Source organism: Palaemon carinicauda, chromosome 8 (assembly GCF_036898095.1).
Source record: "Palaemon carinicauda isolate YSFRI2023 chromosome 8, ASM3689809v2, whole genome shotgun sequence".
NCBI classification, from domain to species: Eukaryota; Metazoa; Arthropoda; class Malacostraca; order Decapoda; family Palaemonidae; genus Palaemon; species Palaemon carinicauda.
This window is the reverse complement of record NC_090732.1, coordinates 65,188,940-65,206,221: the sequence shown is the minus strand read 5'-3', so window position 1 is coordinate 65,206,221 and position 17,282 is coordinate 65,188,940. Positions and strand designations below refer to the sequence as shown.

At 45.4% G+C, this 17,282-nt stretch overlaps 2 protein-coding genes across 2 annotated transcripts; both read left to right on the top strand.

The window, feature by feature from the left end:
• The first annotated feature begins 9,647 nt into the window (after positions 1-9,647).
• Positions 9,648-10,595, top strand: LOC137645266 (uncharacterized). The gene has a single exon (XM_068378086.1). The coding sequence runs from the start codon at positions 9,648-9,650 to the stop codon at positions 10,593-10,595; it is 948 nt and encodes a 315-aa protein (XP_068234187.1).
• A 3,450-nt stretch (positions 10,596-14,045) lies between these two features.
• LOC137645265 (uncharacterized) lies at positions 14,046-14,720 on the top strand. The gene has a single exon (XM_068378085.1). It carries the CDS (start codon positions 14,046-14,048, stop codon positions 14,718-14,720), a length of 675 nt encoding a protein of 224 aa, XP_068234186.1.
• Positions 14,721-17,282: the final 2,562 nt, after the last annotated feature.

Here is a 17,282-nt window from a genome sequence, read left to right as displayed (position 1 = left end):
GCGGAATCCTTGTAGGTGAACTGCAGACAGGTGCCATTTCTTCTTTTCTGCCAGACGGAAGATTGGAAGAAGTACCTGATTTATCTGGGGCGATCTCGAGCCCTGACGATTGAGACATCTGACTACCACCGAGTTGTCCAGAGTCAGACGGATGTGGATCGAGGGAGGCGGAGAGAGTTTCTTCAGAGTGAGAAGGACCGCCATGGCCTCCAAGATGTTGATGTGAAACGTCTTGAATAGGGGAGACCATGTTCCCTGAACCTATCGTTGGTGGGAGTGACCTCCCCAACCCTCCAGCGAAGCGTCCGTGTGGATGTTGAGCGATGGAGGCGGGTGTTGAAGAGGAATGGACCTTTTCAGGGCCTTTGCTTCCGACCACGGCTTTAAGAGTAGCCGTAGTCTGTTTGGAAGCCGTCTCTTGAGGTCTCTTCGAGCGATGGATGCAGAACGTCTCCAGACTCCCGCGGCATCCTTTAGCTGTGCGCGAAGCACTGGGTTTGTCACAGAGGCGAACTGTAGAGAGCCTAGAACTTGTTCCTGCTGTCGTCTTGAGATCCGCTTGGATTTCAGCAGTTTTCTGACAGACCCTGCTATTACCTTTCTTTTCTTCTGCGGGATGGAAAGGCGGTGTGACTGAAGATCCATATGGATTCCCAACCATTGGAACTTCTGAGCTGGAGAGAGGGAGAGAGGCGAGATTTCTCGGCGTTTATCTTGAATCCCAGATGTTCTAGGAACTGGGTGACTTTGTTGCAGGATCGTACACAATCTTCGAGCGATGTCGCCCAGACCAGCCAGTCGTCTAGGTAAGCCATCAGTTGGACGCCGCGAAGGCGGAGCTGTTGGACGATGGCGTCTACCAGCTTGGTGAAGATCCGTGGGGCCACGTTGAGCCCGAAGGGCATGGCCCTGAAGGCGTAACTTTTCCTTTGGAGTCGAAATCCTATGGAGACCGTATAGGACCCTTGAGGCAGGAGGGTCCTTATTTGTTGAAGAGTCAGCATCTTGAACTTGTTGTTCGCAATGAACTTGTTGAGGGGGGAAGAGTCTAAAATGACTCTGAGTTTGTCAGAGTCCTTCTTGGGGACGCAAAATAGTCTCCCTTGGAACCTGGTTGACTTTACCCTCCTGATCACCTTCTTGTTCAAGAGTTCCAGGACGTATTCTTCCAGGAGGGGGGTTGACTGTTGGAAGAATTGCTGGAAGGCTGGGGGTTGTTGTGTCCAGCTCCAGCCTAGTCCCTTCTTGACGATGCTGTGTGCCCAGGGATCGAAGGTCCAACGATCCTGGAATTGGCGGAGTCTTCCTCCCACCGGAAGCACTTCATTGCTTCTGGCTTCCCGAGGGTTTGCCACCTCGGCCGCTGGCTCCCCTTCCTCCTCTGCCTCTGGAGGGGCAGTGAGACGAATCTCTGCCAGAACCTCTTTTTGAGCCTCTACCCTTGGGATGAAAGGTAATGGTGTGCTGCTCAAATGCAGGGGTGAAGACCGGTGACTGCGATACCACCGGTTGGGTGACCAGCTGAAAGGTCTGTTGTGGCTGAGCTGCCACTTGGGGAGTAGCGGAACCCGGAAACTGCCGTCTCTGTTGACGTTGCTGGGGTTTGGGTTTCTGAGGTTTCCTCTTAGGTTGAGGGCCATCGTCCTGAGAGGATTTCCTTTTCTTCGACATGCCCCACTTATGGAGAAGGTTCCTGTTCTCCGTGGCGGCTTTGTCAGCGATCTCTTTCACTAAGGAGGATGGAAAGAGGTATTTACCCCAGATATTGGAGGAAATCAGCCTCCGGGGTTCGTGTTTCACCGTAGCGTTCGCGAACACGAATTCACGACAGGCTCTGTGAGCCCTAGTGAAGCTGTACAGGTCCTTCATTACCGTTGCCAAATGCGTTTTGGCTAGGACCATGTAGAAGTCCAGGATTCTAGTGTCTCCGGCCATGACTTCAAGCTGTACCTGGAGGGACAGCGATGCGGCAAGCCTCTCCTTCGTATCTTGTTCCCTACGCAGGAGGTGATCGTTGAGCTTCGGGAGGTCCTCATTAAACTGACGACCGGAAACGTCAGGCTCTAACTTCTCCACTGTGAATGTTGACTGGACGTCTTTCCAGTGTCTATCATCAGGGGGAACAGTCAGGGAGAAGGGTATGCACTCCTCCAGTACAGGGCAAGGTTTCCCTTCTTCCACTGCTTTCAATACCGCAGTGAAGGCCTTTTCTATAAAGGGGAAGGTCGCATTGTTCGGTGCAACAAAGGTTGGGTGCTTTTTGCTGAGCGCCGGCATCTTGGAATTGGTGAAGCCCCTACTCTTCACCGTGTTGGCTAGCATAGCCTGGGCCTTCGTGAGATCGAACACAATTACCTCCTTCGGTTCGGTCTCTTCTTTAGAGGCGGGTTCGGACCTGAGCCGGACGTAACAGTCCGGATAAGCCTCGAAATTCGGGAAGAACTCCACTTCTTCCAACGCGATCGAGCCGACCTTCTCACTGATGAAGATCTTGTCCGTGGTGATCGGCATGTGCTCGGCATACCTCCATGGGTTAGTATCCGAGCAAGCAGGGAGGTCCTTAACCAAAATCCGTTTCGGTTGTTTAAAACTTCCCAAGTTAGACCTGAATAGCTCGTGGGTCTCGCGAAGATTTTTATCCATGAGGGCTTCAAGCATCTTGAAGACCTCCTGAGTGCCTGATGGGAGAGGATCTGGGGTGGCAGACGTCGAAGGAAGGGATTCCTCGGTCAGTGTAGGAGTCGGTGCGGGGGTAGGAATGGGAGCGACCTCATGCTCCGAAACAGGGTATTCCACCTGATCTTCCTCATAGTTGAGCTCCTCGCCCATGAGGTTCCTCTCCGTTTCTTCCGAAACTTCCGACATACGTTCTGCGTTGTTGGAATCTAGACGGCACTCATGCATGGACTGGGCCATGACAATATCAGGTTCCACCACTATCTGGACGGTGGGAATCTGATCATTGGGGACCACTGAGTTTTTTGATGCCTTCGGAAAGATCAAGGCCCTCAAATCTTCGGTGGCGAGATACGGTCCGGTGGCGTTCTTCTGGAAGCCACGCACCCACTTGCGTAGCTTCTCCCGAGCGTTGTCCCTTGCCTCCGCTGAAGGAGGATCGTCGAACGCTTCAACCAGATGACTCTTGCAGACTGTACAGTGCTGCGGGTCCCAGAATTTCAGGTCGCCTCTCTTGGCGGCGCAGGTCTGACATGCCTTGTGCCCGTAGAAGTCCGGGCGTTTCACTCCACAGAAGTTGCTTTCACACTTCATATACTCCTCCTGTAAAAGAAAGAGATCATGAGTATATGGAAGGCATAAGAATGACTTACATTACTCTAAGATTAAGATTAAGTAATCAAAATTTTATCTAACATTAAATAATTCATAAGTATTATAATGTTTGAGGGTAGGAGCGGGAAAGGAAGTAGATAGACACATACTTGTGAATCCCACCCAGTCGGTTACCGTAACCTTATCATTAGGTAATTTCTTTTGTGGCTGAAGGACACAAAACGGAAATCCATGTGGATCACCGTGGTGGGTAGAAGCTAAGTTTCTAACAGAAATTGCCTGCGAGGTGTATCAGGGACTGAGACCACTCAGTTCCCTGGGGTAGAAGGGTAATTGGAGCCCCGTATTAGATATAGGATCGGGCAACCGGCCGTGCTAAGACACACAGAGTATGCTGGAATATTGTAATGTGCAAGAAGACAGCACAGCCACAAGTTTAGATGGTAAGACAATACCTATATATAGAAGTGGCTAAACCATCTGGCTGTAGTGTAGGACTGTCGGCATGTTGTGGGCAGGTAAGAGAAGGGGTGCATGTCCCTTGGCGCCTCCGGAGGGCGCCGCCAGGCCGACGGCACGCCGGCCGGAGGCCGCTCCAGCAGGGTGGAAGGCATCAAGACAGACACATTGAGTATCTAAGCATAATACCATCTTGGCGACCGCCGGCACAGCGGAGGGTCGCCGGCGGCTCCGGCAGTCGAAGGCTGACGGCTTGGTGAGCTTGGATCAGTTCATAAGATAATTAAGTATATGGTAGTATACCCAGACTGCCAGTAATCAATGCTGGCACGCCGGAGGCCGGCCCGAAGGTCGGCCAACTGAAACTAGGTAAGGGAGGGGTGGAACATCGGTTGTATGCCGACGGAAGGCGGCAGCCCCCGGCACACGGAAGGCTGATGACTTAGAGGAGGGTGGGTATCTTATGAAAGAGTGTCACCAAAGTGTAGGGCGGTATCGCCGGCAGTGGAGGCGGCAAGGGACCGGCACATGGATAGATGGAGAGAAAGGTAAGGAGGGATTGGAGGGGTAAGACCACATACCCCTCCGGCATCCCTCCAGAGAGAGTGTACACATGATAGGAGTAGATACTCCTAGCATCCAATGGCAGGGGGCCGGCAGTCGGCCGGGTGCCAGGGTAACCCAAGGTTGGGTTAGAGTACACTCAAGAGGGGGAACCCCCTGCTGGACAAATCGCTGCCAGTGGCTACCCCCATAGGACGCTATGAGGGGTATGTGTACCAGAGCGGCCTGCTCAGCAGGAGAGCAAGATAGCCCTATCACTCCACCCAAGGGAGGAGTTGTAGGACTAGGGACAGATGTGTATAGGCAAGCCTATGTATAGGCTAGCCTACACCAAAGGGATAGGTGGGGAGGGAGAAGAAGAGGGGTCTTTCATAGAGGAGGCTCTGTACAAGAACGGCCACCAAGGAAAGAGAGAACGCTCCCTAGCCTAGGGTAGGTAACCTGAATGAGAATGGTGTAAGGGTACCGTCTCAAACTATAAAAGTACAGTACAGAACTAGCCCCCCCCAAAGCCTAACCTAGATAAGGAATGTTAATTCCCAGGCTAGGTAGGCGGAAAGACACATCGCAAGTTGCAGGGAGGGATGAGTAACCCAACCAGAAGCAACTGAGGAAGGGCAGAGCCGTTCCTCTTTCTCGGTCGCAACCCTAAGGGGGGATCATTCCCTTAGGGTAGACAGAGAAAGCGATAAATACTCTGATTGGGACAAGATTCCCCTATATAGAAGGGCAAGCATGGCCACACAGAGGGAAAGCCCGTAGGCAGGGGATGGAGGGAGCATATAGGGGTTCCTACATTTAGGTTAGGTTAGAAAGGAACGCAATCAAACCGATCCCCTATATGGTCCCTGAAGGCGAAAACACTTACATCACAGTTAACAGTATGATAAATAATGCCACTATCTTCATAACTTAACCTAGGATCACTGGAATATATCATGCATGAACACAAGTGCTAGGCTATCTAGCCTAGGGGCTAAGCTAGCGATCTAGTATGGGGTCGAACGACGACCGAGTAATAGAGCGTTAAAACACGATATACGTAGTTCCTAGCTATGAAGACTAAATAACTAACAATATCAATTAGTTAAGAGGCCGGATAAAGCTGTTCTGGCTAGCTAAATAAGGCATGCAAGAGAACAGCGACGCCATAAAATGGCGTGTCCGGTAGCAGCACAGCTCTGCCACAAAACACAAAATATTACGAAAAGTAAAAGTTACTTTACGGCTAGAGCTTATTTAAACAATACTGGGACCTGGTACTCAACTTTCCAGAAGGCGAGGCTGAAGGTAAAGACATAACGGCGATGCAAGTCGATGAAAATCGCACAAGGGGAAATCCGTCTAGAGCAAGGTGCTACAAGCAGAAGGATGAGGACGGACATGACGTCATTTAGCAATGGCGCCCGTTTGTTTACGTTTCGAGTACCAAAAGCAGCCAGGGATGAATGTAACTGTGGAACGGCTCCCCAGTTATTCTCCACCTTTCCATATCGAAGTGTTAACTCTATATGGGGTGCAGATAGCTATGTGGCGTGTTAATACATGCGTCCCCTGTTGATATACGATATCTTAGAGGGAAACCTTTAGGGTACTCGCACCAGAAGTAAGAATTCTGTGATAACCTGTGGTTTAATTCTCTGGGAATATCCTTGTAGTTAAATATACCCAAGGAAGCTACCGAAGGAACCTTCCATCAGGACGTCATGGCTTGAGCCCAAAAAGGCATACTGTTGGTTAGTAAATGGTTGACCAACAGGTAGTCGAACCGACGCCTATACCACAACGACGTCTCGGAAGAAGAGGCTATATCTACGTCCGTCTTCCACGCTTCCTGGTTTTTAAGTGGGGCGCTCACACGCTTCTTCCTCCCGGCGCTGAGCAGGTTCAAGCAGGTTGAGTCCTTCTTCTTCAAATTTTCATGAGTACGTGGTTCGCTTAAGGGTGCTTTTTATAAATACAAGGATCATTCTTGAAACTCCAGGGGAGTGTAATTATAAAGAAATCCTACGTTCTGGTTTATAAAAATTAATATACATACAAAAAAATTAAGTGGCATTTAGTGATGTTCAATAACACAAAAAACAATCCTAGCTAGACATACTCATAAATAGGTACTGAGATGTAAATAGCAATAAGCTAAGATCAATGAGTTACGTAAATTAAAGCGTTACTTAAATACAAACCAATTGTGGATAAACATCCAAAGCTTCAAGGGCATTTGGAACAGAACGCAACCAAGTGCTGTTTTTTCTTAAAAATTGTCGACGGTCGGTTGCATCGTCAAACAATGTACTGTGAGCTCAGGAAATGAGATAAAATCATCTACAGAGGAATGAGGTGATGAAAGGTAAAGCATTACAGGGGAATGATGGACATGTTAGCAGCAATGAATATTTAAGGGTATAATAATGAAGGTTACAAAGGAAACAAAAGAAAAAAAGAGATGCGTAAAACCCAGAAAATAACAAGCAAAAAATAAAAAATGGAATAACGGGGTTGACTAAAATAAAGCGTGGAAACAATTTCCACAGTTTCTGTGTATACATTCAATAGTTTAGATTACTAAAGAGTGTACATGAGTGCATCATGCATTTCCGTTTCGATAAAAAATTTGCAAATGTGTTTTATATAATCCTAATATCTCCATTCTACAGTAGCCTACAAACTGTAATAAAATGTAGTCTATGCCTACACATATGCACTTTTGGCTAAATTTAACAAATCAGATATACAGTATGTTTTACTTTACTCGAACATGATATTGTATCGAACATTTAAAATTATTGTAATATACAATATTTAATATTGAAAGAAAATTAACTTAATTATGTATAGAGCATTTAAAAATTATTGTAATTACAATACTTAATACTGCAAGAAAAATAACTAAATTATAAGAGATATAGCGATTAAGTTTCTGAAAAATAGACAGAGAAACATAAAGATATGTATTCTTAATCTATTTATATAGGCCTACCTATTTGTAGAATTATAATTTAGTTATCTAAAATTTAAGAATGTCATAAGTATAAGAATAAAATATACTGCAAATAATGAAAAGAAATGTAGCAAAATATATAATGGAATTCCATCCTGTATTCCCGTAAGCATTACCGATCTGAATGTTTAACCGTCCGCTCAATAGATGGAGTCATTCGTTCGTATGGGAGTATCTGGCATCTTTTACTAGCACACTCAATTGAGTGCTATTAGGCTCAGGAGTCAGCCTTCCTATCTTTCTTCAGTTTATAGTCTTTGGTGAGAACCATCAAGTACTGATCTATCACAATGTCGGGAGTTTCGAACTGATCATTGGAAACTCCCGCCATTTAACTCCACAAACGTTACGTTAAATTCAGCTAAGTCTGGAAGATCTCGCGGGCGTTGATGCCAATGACTATGGTCCAATATGTGACGGTATTGGGGCATAAAATTTAACCACCTGTTGGGGAAGGAGCGGGTGTCAGAGAAATTAAGTGTTTGTTATTTACGAATCACAGAATTTGTCTCGTATTACTGCACCACGATAAAAATATTGATGTATATGTTTAGAGCCAAGGACTCTCTAGTTTGGTGGATTATAGCAAATTATGGCCTTTAGCCGAAGCATTAAGCTCATCCTTCGATCTGAAGTAAGACTTTAACAGTTTTTCAGTCTTGTGGTCGATAAAGAAACTTTATCAGTCCCCTTTTAAATAAATAACGTAAGAATTCCCTCCCCTCTACCAAGGACACTTTAGTTAGCGCGGGAGACCAAAGTTTTCTTCGGAGCTGCTCAGAGGTACGGTCGTCCTCTCTACCTATAGTCCCCAAACAAGTAAGTTGTTCTTTGTTACTCTCTCTTATCTCTGCTCCAAACTGCATGAAACCAAGTCGGTCCCCCCTAGTCTTTTTCTGAGTGCCAAGTGTTTTTTATATCTGTTTATAACTTTGTGATCCCAGTGATTGGGGATTAGATTTTTTAACTAAGATATGTCAGAGAACCTTGGTAGGTGTTCTACCAAGGTATTACATTGAAGTTGAGTGTATTTAGTTCTCTTTTAGTCCGACATGGACTTAGTGCCCACGGGCACATGTTACAGACCCCCAAGGGAGACAGTTTCATTTATCAATTAGTTCAAATGTTTTAGTGTGTAATTTCCTTGTTAAATAGTTATTTTTGTAATAAATTTGTGAAGTGTATTCATATTTTATTGAATCCTGGACAGTTTTAGGAGGCTAACCTCTTCAAGGTCTTGTTATCGGCCCACACCATCGGGCCTAGAATCATAATTGTAATCAGTCGGAGAAAATTCACGACATTTGGTCCTTCGAACCGGATAACAAGTGCCTCCCAGAGCTAGAAAGGAAATCAGTAAAGTATGACCTTTAGAGTAGCCCTGATAGGACATAGCCAGCTTCCCCCGAATCTGCCGCAATGTTCAGGTAACGAGGAAGAAATTTACTGAAGGCCAGGGGGTCTGGTTAATCAATTCCTAAATGACGATTTCCGATATTGGCAGAAGAGGTATGATCTGATTGTCTTGTACCTGGGAGGGAACGACCTGGCCACCGACCACCCCAAAACCGTGTGGGATAACTTAAGGGTCCTGGTTGAACGGTTGAGGAACATTACAGAAATTATAGCTATTTGTGATGCCAAGGTTAGGGGGTACCTACCTGACAATAGGTTCGCTGTCAATCCGACCGAGTATATAAGCAAGGTAAAGAACTTTAACGCGAGAGTCTCCAAGTATTATTCAACGAGGCATCGGTACGGTGTGAGACACCTGCCGATGAATTCAAGAGCCTACAGCGAGGGCAGGGTAAGGGACGGAGTCCACTTCGATCAAACAATTTGCAATGCTTTCCTCAACCGTTTGATGAGGCTGATCAGGAGAGAGAGGGAGAGACGTAACAATTAAAGTCCTCAGCGTCCCGATGTGCGATCGACCGCGTGCGCCTTTGGTTTTTTTTGTGCCCCCACCTTCTTAACGTAAATATAATTCTCTTTCTTTCTAGTTTGCCAAACCACCCCCCCCCCTAAAATAGAGTAAAGTTAGTCAAAATGGCGGTGGCCACGATTGTACACATCGAGGCGTCAATGGGCCTCATAGTCGACTTACTGTACTTAGTGAAACGCAACGCGCATTGGTAGAAACCTACTCTGAATCAGTGTACCAGAATCTGGTCATGGAATTACAAGAGGAGGTAAGACAGCCAAGAGAGCTGTATAAGAATCAATATGTTAAACTAGAACCTAGTTTAGAAGCCCGAATCAGCCGTTGGGAGAAGCTACGCGAGCTTCTACCCTTCTATATAATCGCATTGACAGAGTGAAAGTCGCTCCAATGGGGAATGTTTCCCTCCCCCGATTGAAGCCGCTGCTTCTCCCCACGTCTGAAGGGGAAGTGCAGGAATATGCTTCATTTCGAGAGCTCTTTACGATACATGTAGATCGAAGAGCAGATTTAGATGATGTATCTAAATTCACATATTTGTTGGGGACCTTAGGCAGAGAGCTGCTTAGGATCGTGAAATCCCTAAGTGTAACTGCCGCAAACTATAAAATAGCGTTGGATCTTTTAGGTAAACAGTATGGTAATGTCCATCAGACACTCGTAATTTTGCACAGAAAGTTGGCTAATATCTTTGTACCCTCATTAGATCCTGTAGAGCTGAAAAGGTTCCGTTTCGCAATTATAATTGAGCAAATCAAGAGGCTAAGTAGTAATGATATAGGCCATGGTATAGTCATGAGCCTCATTAATCAAAAGCTGTCTGAAGGGAAGCTCTACAGGAAAGTGGTCGAGCATCTAAGAAAGTGTGACTATATGTTAGATGAGTTCTTTAACGTGATAGATTTCATTATCAGAAGGTTCGAGGACGATGCCTTGCAGCGAGGAGATAAACTTGAACCTGGCAAGAGAGTAGACATCAGTGTAAGAGCGAAGACAAAACCCATCCACAATAATTCTTGTCCCTTTTGTAACGAACTGCACCCGCCTCACGGATGCCGACAAGTAACTGATGTGATTGCCAGACGTCGCATTTTGCTAAAAAGGGGCCTCTGTTTCAATTGTACAAAGTCTGGTCATCGAAGTGATAAGTGTCCCGTCCCAAACTCTTGTAAAAATTGTAATGCTAACCACCACACAGCCATTTGTGATAATTATAATGCGGGAAGACGACCGCAATCAGGTCCAAGTAATAGTAGTAGTCCGTCTACAACGTCCCGCCCCGTAGTAAATGCGACACCTCGACAGCACGAAACTGGAAACTGCCCCCCGCCCTTCTAAAGATAAAGTGGAATCCAAACAGTGCAAAAGTGCAAAGATCGCACAGACATCCGACGTGGACCTCCCATGTACCAACTTGCCAATGGCTATGGCTGAAGTCAATCATAAAAAAGGTAACAAGCGAGTCCGCTTATTCCTCGATTCAGGAAGCCAAAATAGCTTCATATCTGCGAAAACCGCGAGATAATTAGGCTTACCGATGGTAGGAAGGGTAGCATCGAACATAGCTCCGTTGGCTCCGCAGAAATAAGCGGGCAATATGATGTTGTAAGCTGTAGGGTAGAGATGGGAAAAAGAACAGTAAGAATGAAGCTGGTGGCACACGAAAACGTTGACATCCCAATACATAACGCTGGTTATGTACAAGTCAGACAGCATCGGTTGAGTAAAGGAGTCAAATTAGCCGATCCAGAGAACAAGTCCGATGTGCTGAAAAATTTCCACATTTTAGTAGGGGCTGATTATTTTAGCTACTTCATCATAGGCATCGAGAAGGTTGATGGGATAAATCTTTTCCTGACCCATAATGGTATGTCGCCATATGGGAAAGTGCCGCAGTGGCTATTGGAAGGGAAAAGGATCGAACAGGTGAAAACGCTGAGAGTATGTAAAATTGCGAGTGATCCATACCAGTTTGACGTAGATGAGTGATAGCGTTTGGACCGTGTTGGCATCGCCCCATCAGAGCAATATACTGTTCGCGAGGCGGAAGCCATGCGAAAGGTGTCACAAAGTGTTGTAAAGAAACCTGAGGGTTATCAGGTTAGCCTACCATTCAGGTCGGATGCTAGGCCAGATACGAACTATCGAAACGCTGTAGCGCAGTTAGAGTCGTTGCAAACTAAGTTCAGGAAGGACAGGGAATATTTTGATCAATATCAGGGAGTGATAAATAAATATCTTGAAGCAGGTTTTATATCAGAAGTGAAGGAACCCAAGGTTGAAGGGTATTATATGCCGCATTTTGGAATTAAGAAAGATAGCCGCACGACCCCCTTCAAAATCGTGTTCAATGCCTTGGCGAAATCCAAGGGTCATAAATCGTTGAATGAATGCCTCTTACCTGGCCCCAATCTGGTAGAATTAGCATATCATTTGCTCATAAGGTTCAGGTTGAACAAATATGCCACGCTAGCCGATATCAGCAAGGCCTTCCACCGTGTTTTGTTAGATCCTCGTGATGCCAAATACACACGATTTCTGTGGCGCGAGATAGCAGGTCGAGTGCTCACCTTCGCCTTTAGAGTCGTGGTGTTCGGCATCCCGGCGAGGCACTTTTTGTTGCAACAAGTTTTAAACTGTCATTTCAAAAGGGAAGGTAGGCCAGATTTGACGAAGTCGTTTTACGTAGATAATTATCTTAGTACTTTCGAGGATCTAGAGAGCATGAGGCAGGAGTATGAGTCTGTCAATAAGATCTTAAAAGGGGCTGGTATGCCTTTAGAGGGGTTGGCGTCCAATCACTTAGCCTTCGATAGCGAGAAGCAGTGGAGTGAGCCGGTGAATGTGAACGTGCTTGGGCTGCGATGGGCCCGGGACGTCGACAGATTGTGTGTGAAAGAAAGTAAGAGAATCAGTGAATTGGGGGAGGGATGGATGCCTACGAAGCGTAGGGTACTCTCCATGTTGGTTTCAATTTACGATCCTCTAGGTTTGGTAAGCCCAATATTTGTAAGAGGAAAACTCTTCCTCCAACAACTATGGGAGGATAACGTGGGTTAGGATGATGTGTTAAAGAGAGAGAAAGCTAGAGAAGCGAATGAGTTGTTGAGTGAATTGAAAGCGGTGAGCGACATCACATTTCCAAGAGCAGTAGGTAAGAAAGGTTTAGAGCTCCATGTATTCACCGATGCCAGCAGTAAGGCATACAGCGCAGTAGCATATACTAGGGACAATTGCAATCAGGTAAGCCTACTCACTTGTAAAATGAGGATCACTCCAAGGGGGATGAACAAGTTGACAATTCCCAAGCTAGAACTATTAGCATTGTTGTTAGGCTGCAGATTAGCTAGGACACTCAAAGAGCTGATAGAGCCACGAGAGATAGTCATGTGGACCGACAGCAAGGTCACGTTGGCATGGGTAGCATCTCCCGATGCCAAGGACCACAAGAACATATTTATATCTAACCGAGTGGCGGAGATTGTTTTTCTTCATCAGGTTTGCCGATTCAGTTTAAACCATGTCCCAAGCAAACAGAATCCTGCTGACGTCCTGTCCAGAGGAGCAACGACGCAACAACTGCTAAATAACCCTCTTTGGTAAAATGGTCCAGACTTCTTGAGGACCACAGGAGAGCCTGTTCCGTATGAGGAGGACGAGCCTACCCATGAAAACACCATAGTGGTGGCGGTACAAGAAATGAGGGAGGAAATAAGACCTGTCCCACCAGGAGAGATATGGGAAATTCTACAGAGGGAAGTAGAGTTCCAATTCTTGTTGAGAGTTGCTAGGGTAATTCAAAGGTTTACCAGATTGAAACGGCATCCGTTCAGTATTGTTGTCCAACTAGAGCAAAAACATTATTTGCCTACAGTGTATGCTTAATTGGAGGGCGGTTTCAGACCCCCTCGTGAAGTTACTAATTTTGTCAGACAATTAAAACTAGTGTTAGACGATAAATTAATTTGCACTGGGGGACGAGTGTCCTAAGTAGAGGAAATTAAACATTAAATTCTCTTGCCAGCCAAAGGGTACTTAGTTAGGGCTTATTTAAGATATTTACACCGTTTGCACTTACATTGTGGTGTGAATACACTAATGGGTATCTTTCGACAGAAATGCTGGGCGGCGGGCCTACGTTCCATTGTGAAGCGGACCGTACGACAGTGTCCAGAATGCGTGCTAGCCTTCCAGCCCCTGTTGAGACAGCCACCACCACCCCCCATACCGAAGGAAAGGATCACCCTAACGAAGCCCTTTACAGCAGTCGGAGTGGACCATACAGCGGCCATACAGACTGAAACGCGGCCAGGCTACATACTGATTGTGACATGCATGGCCAGCAGGGCCGTGTACCTCGATTTCTGCCCCTCCCTGGAAGCGGAAGAATTCGTCTTAGCCCTAAGACGATTTTGTGCCACCCACGGTGCTCCGTCGTTCATCACATCTAATAATCATCAAACGTTCAAGACTACCAGCAACCTCCTTCAGGGACTCTACGAAGAGGATGAAGTTCAGCAGTTCCTGAGGAGAACTGGCATAGATTGGCGCTTTCAGATGCCCCGTGCACCTTGGAAAGGTGGGTTCTTCGAGCGCCTGATCGGAGTGACGAAACGTACCCTCCAGATAGCCCTCGGGAAGAAGGACCTTCCGGACGCCCACGTATTAACCCTTGTGAAGGAAGCAGAAGCAGTGGTAAATAACAGGCCTCTAATGTACAGCGGCGACAAGTGCGAGGATGAGGTCTTCACTCCCTCCCATTTGCTGAGATGACACCCAGTCCACCTCATGGCACCGATCTTGCCGGACGACCACCTCAATGCGACCTTCACCGCCCGGAGACTACGGGACAGTTATATAAAACTGACAGACTCTTTGAAGGCCTTCCGAGAGAGGTGGAGAAAGGAGTATTTGAGTGCCCTGAGAGCCCGACAGGACTGTCGATCTGGGGAACCTTCCAAGCTGCACCCCGGAGACGTCGTGCTAGTCAAGCAAGAAAATAAAAAAAGAGCTACGTGGCCCCTTGGACGTGTCGTGGAGACACATCCTGACGACGACGGAGTCGTGGGCTCAGCCAAGGTGTTATTTGAGGATGTCGAGTCCCTGCGAGCTGTTAGCCACCTGGTTCCCCTGGAAATTGCCTCCTCTGATGATGGTGTTGGAGAAGACGACGACGACGACGGAGAGGAGGGTGCGTACAGTTTGCCAGCAGGAATGCCAGGGATTGTTGAGACGTCTGGGGACAACCAGGAGATGGCTCAGGCTACGACATCTCGACAACCAGCCACAGAGACCTTGGATAATGACGCTAATAGTGATAACAATGCAGTAAGTGAGGCAAGTGAAAATGAGACAGGATCCGAGACGACGGACGCACAAGGACGTTCCACACGCCCATTGAGAAGGGCCGCTGCGAAGCAGCGAGAACTGATAGAACGTTTAGTCCGGAGTGAGGATATATAATGCATAGTTGCAAACAGTGAGTGAAAAAGGGAGTGCCCCATCCGGTAGGTAGGGAGGATGAAAAGAAGTGAATGTAGGTGCGAATGAATCCACAGAGGTTGGAAGTGCGTCGGGTGTGGAGAACGGGGATGGGATGGTCTCTCGTACTTAACCGAGCGTTGTACAGAACCAGGCCCCTCCCTCTTGTTCCCCCTAAAGTAATTGCCAAGGTGTGGCAGTGTGGGAAAGGTGATTCCATTGATATGATTAAGGGCAGATTGCCTTATGATTGGATTGTTGTATGTATTATATGTCTGGGTACATTTTTATTGCCATTCTTGTGTATATATACATGCTTATTGATTATTGTAGGCCCATTGCCTACTTGCCTTTCTATTTAAATAGTTGATGTATGTAGCCTATTATATGTCTGGGTACATTTTTTATTGCCATTCTTGTGCACACCTGTAAGAGTTGATTGCCCCGGGGTAATATTGCTGTCGAGCCTGACGGAGTCTTGGAGTGGTTACTCCTCCCCCGAGTCCAGTCTTGCCTAATTGACCGACGTTTCACCGCCCCTTTATTTCGGGTGTGGAGGATGTCGGGAGTTTCGAACTGATCATTCGAAAGTCCCGCCATTTAACTCCACAAACGTTACGTTAAATTGAGCTAAGTCTGGAAGATCTCGTGGGCGTTGATGCCAATGACTATGGTCCAATACGTGACGGTATTGGGGCATAAAATTTAACCACCTGTTGGGGAAGGAGCGGGTGTCAGAGAAATTAAGTGTTTGTTATTTACGAATCACAGAATTCGTCTCGTATTACTGCACCACGATAAAAATATTGATGTATATGTTTAGAGCCAAGGACTCTCTAGTTTGGTGAATTATAGCAAATTATGGCCTTTAGCCGAAGCATTAAGCTCATCCTTCGATCTGAAGTAAGACTTTAACAGTTTTTCAGTCTTGTGGTCGATAAAGAAGCTTTATCAGTCCCCTTTTAAATAAATAACGTAAGAATTCCCTCCCCTCTACCAAGGACACTTTAGTTAGCGCGGGAGACCGAAGTTTTCTTCGGAGCTGCCCAGAGCTATGGTCGTCCTCTCTACCTATAGTCCCCAAACAAGTAAGTTGTTCTTTGTTACTCTCTCTTATCTCTGCTCCAAACTGCATGAAACCAGGTCGGTTCCCCCTAGTCTTTTTCCGAGTGCCAAGTGTTTTTTATATCTGTTTATAACTTTGTGATCCCAGTGATTGGGGATTAGATTTTTTTACTAAGATATGTCAGAGAACCTTGGTAGGTGTTCTACCAAGGTATTACATTGAAGTTGAGTGTATTTAGTTCTTTTTTAGTCCGACGTGGACTTAGTGCCCCACGGGCACATGTTACAGACCCCCAAGGGAGACAGTTTCATTTATCAATTAGTTCAAATGTTATAGTGTGTAATTTCCTTGTTAAATAATTATTTTTGTAATAAATTTGTAAAGTGTATTCATATTTTATTGAATCCTGGACAGTTTTAGGAGGCTAACCTCTTCAAGGTCTTGTTATCGGCCCACACTATCGGGCCTAGAATCATAATTGTAATCAGTCGGAGAAAATTCACGACACACAACGTCAGGAATTATAACTACACACACACACACTATATATATATATATATATATATATATATATATATATATATATATATATATATATATATATATATATATATATATATATATATATATATATATAAAGGTGATGATAATGCTGTAAGCGTTGTAGGACGTTGTCCTTACAGTATGTTAATGTAAAAATAAAAAAAAAATAATTTATTATACATGCTAATGTAATCTGAGACTGAAATATAGCTGTGTTCTAAAACGAGAGCTGTAGATACTCCTTCGGCGCCAATAAGAACTCAAAAGATTCGAAAGTGTCTCTGCCGCTCCTTCATGTTGTTACTTGTGTAATGCTAGTCCTGGGCACTCATTGTCCGTCAGGAACATTCGGGAGTGTTGGTCCCTCGTATATAAATGACAAGTGACAAGCAAGAGGAGGGAAACGAGACTACCACACCGCTGGTGTTTGGAGACATTTTCCAGCTAAACCCTAAGTGACTGAAAATTAGTGACTACACACAACGATAGAATATCTTGAAGATGAAAAAGTTAAAAAATTCATGTTTCAACGTTAAAAGCTGTGCTCCTATATATCAACCTTTTATATCTGAAACAGCAACCTCGTCTGTCCCTCACTGCAATTGCATCGAAATTCGTGTTAACTCAAGACCTACTTCTTTGCAAGAACATTGTATATTATTAATTAGTTTTGTGGTTTGCTGTGAGAATTCAGTGGATCTTGTATAATACTGTAAATATGTATTCTACCTCTTAAATATAGTTATAGTTTATGTTTGCTGGCTATCATTTTCACTTGCTATCAATGTTTTGCTATTGTTTGGTAAACTTTTGGTTGATTTGTATAATGTATGTCATGTACGATAGTTGAACATAATATACTGTATATATATATATATATATATATATATATATATATATATATATATATATATATATATATATATATATATATA

Bases quoted from the DNA above. Each gene is read 5' to 3' on its own strand.
- LOC137645266 (XM_068378086.1), top strand. From the start codon at position 9,648: ATGGGGAATGTTTCCCTCCCCCGATTGAAGCCGCTGCTTCTCCCCACG.
- LOC137645265 (XM_068378085.1), top strand. From the start codon at position 14,046: ATGGCACCGATCTTGCCGGACGACCACCTCAATGCGACCTTCACCGCC.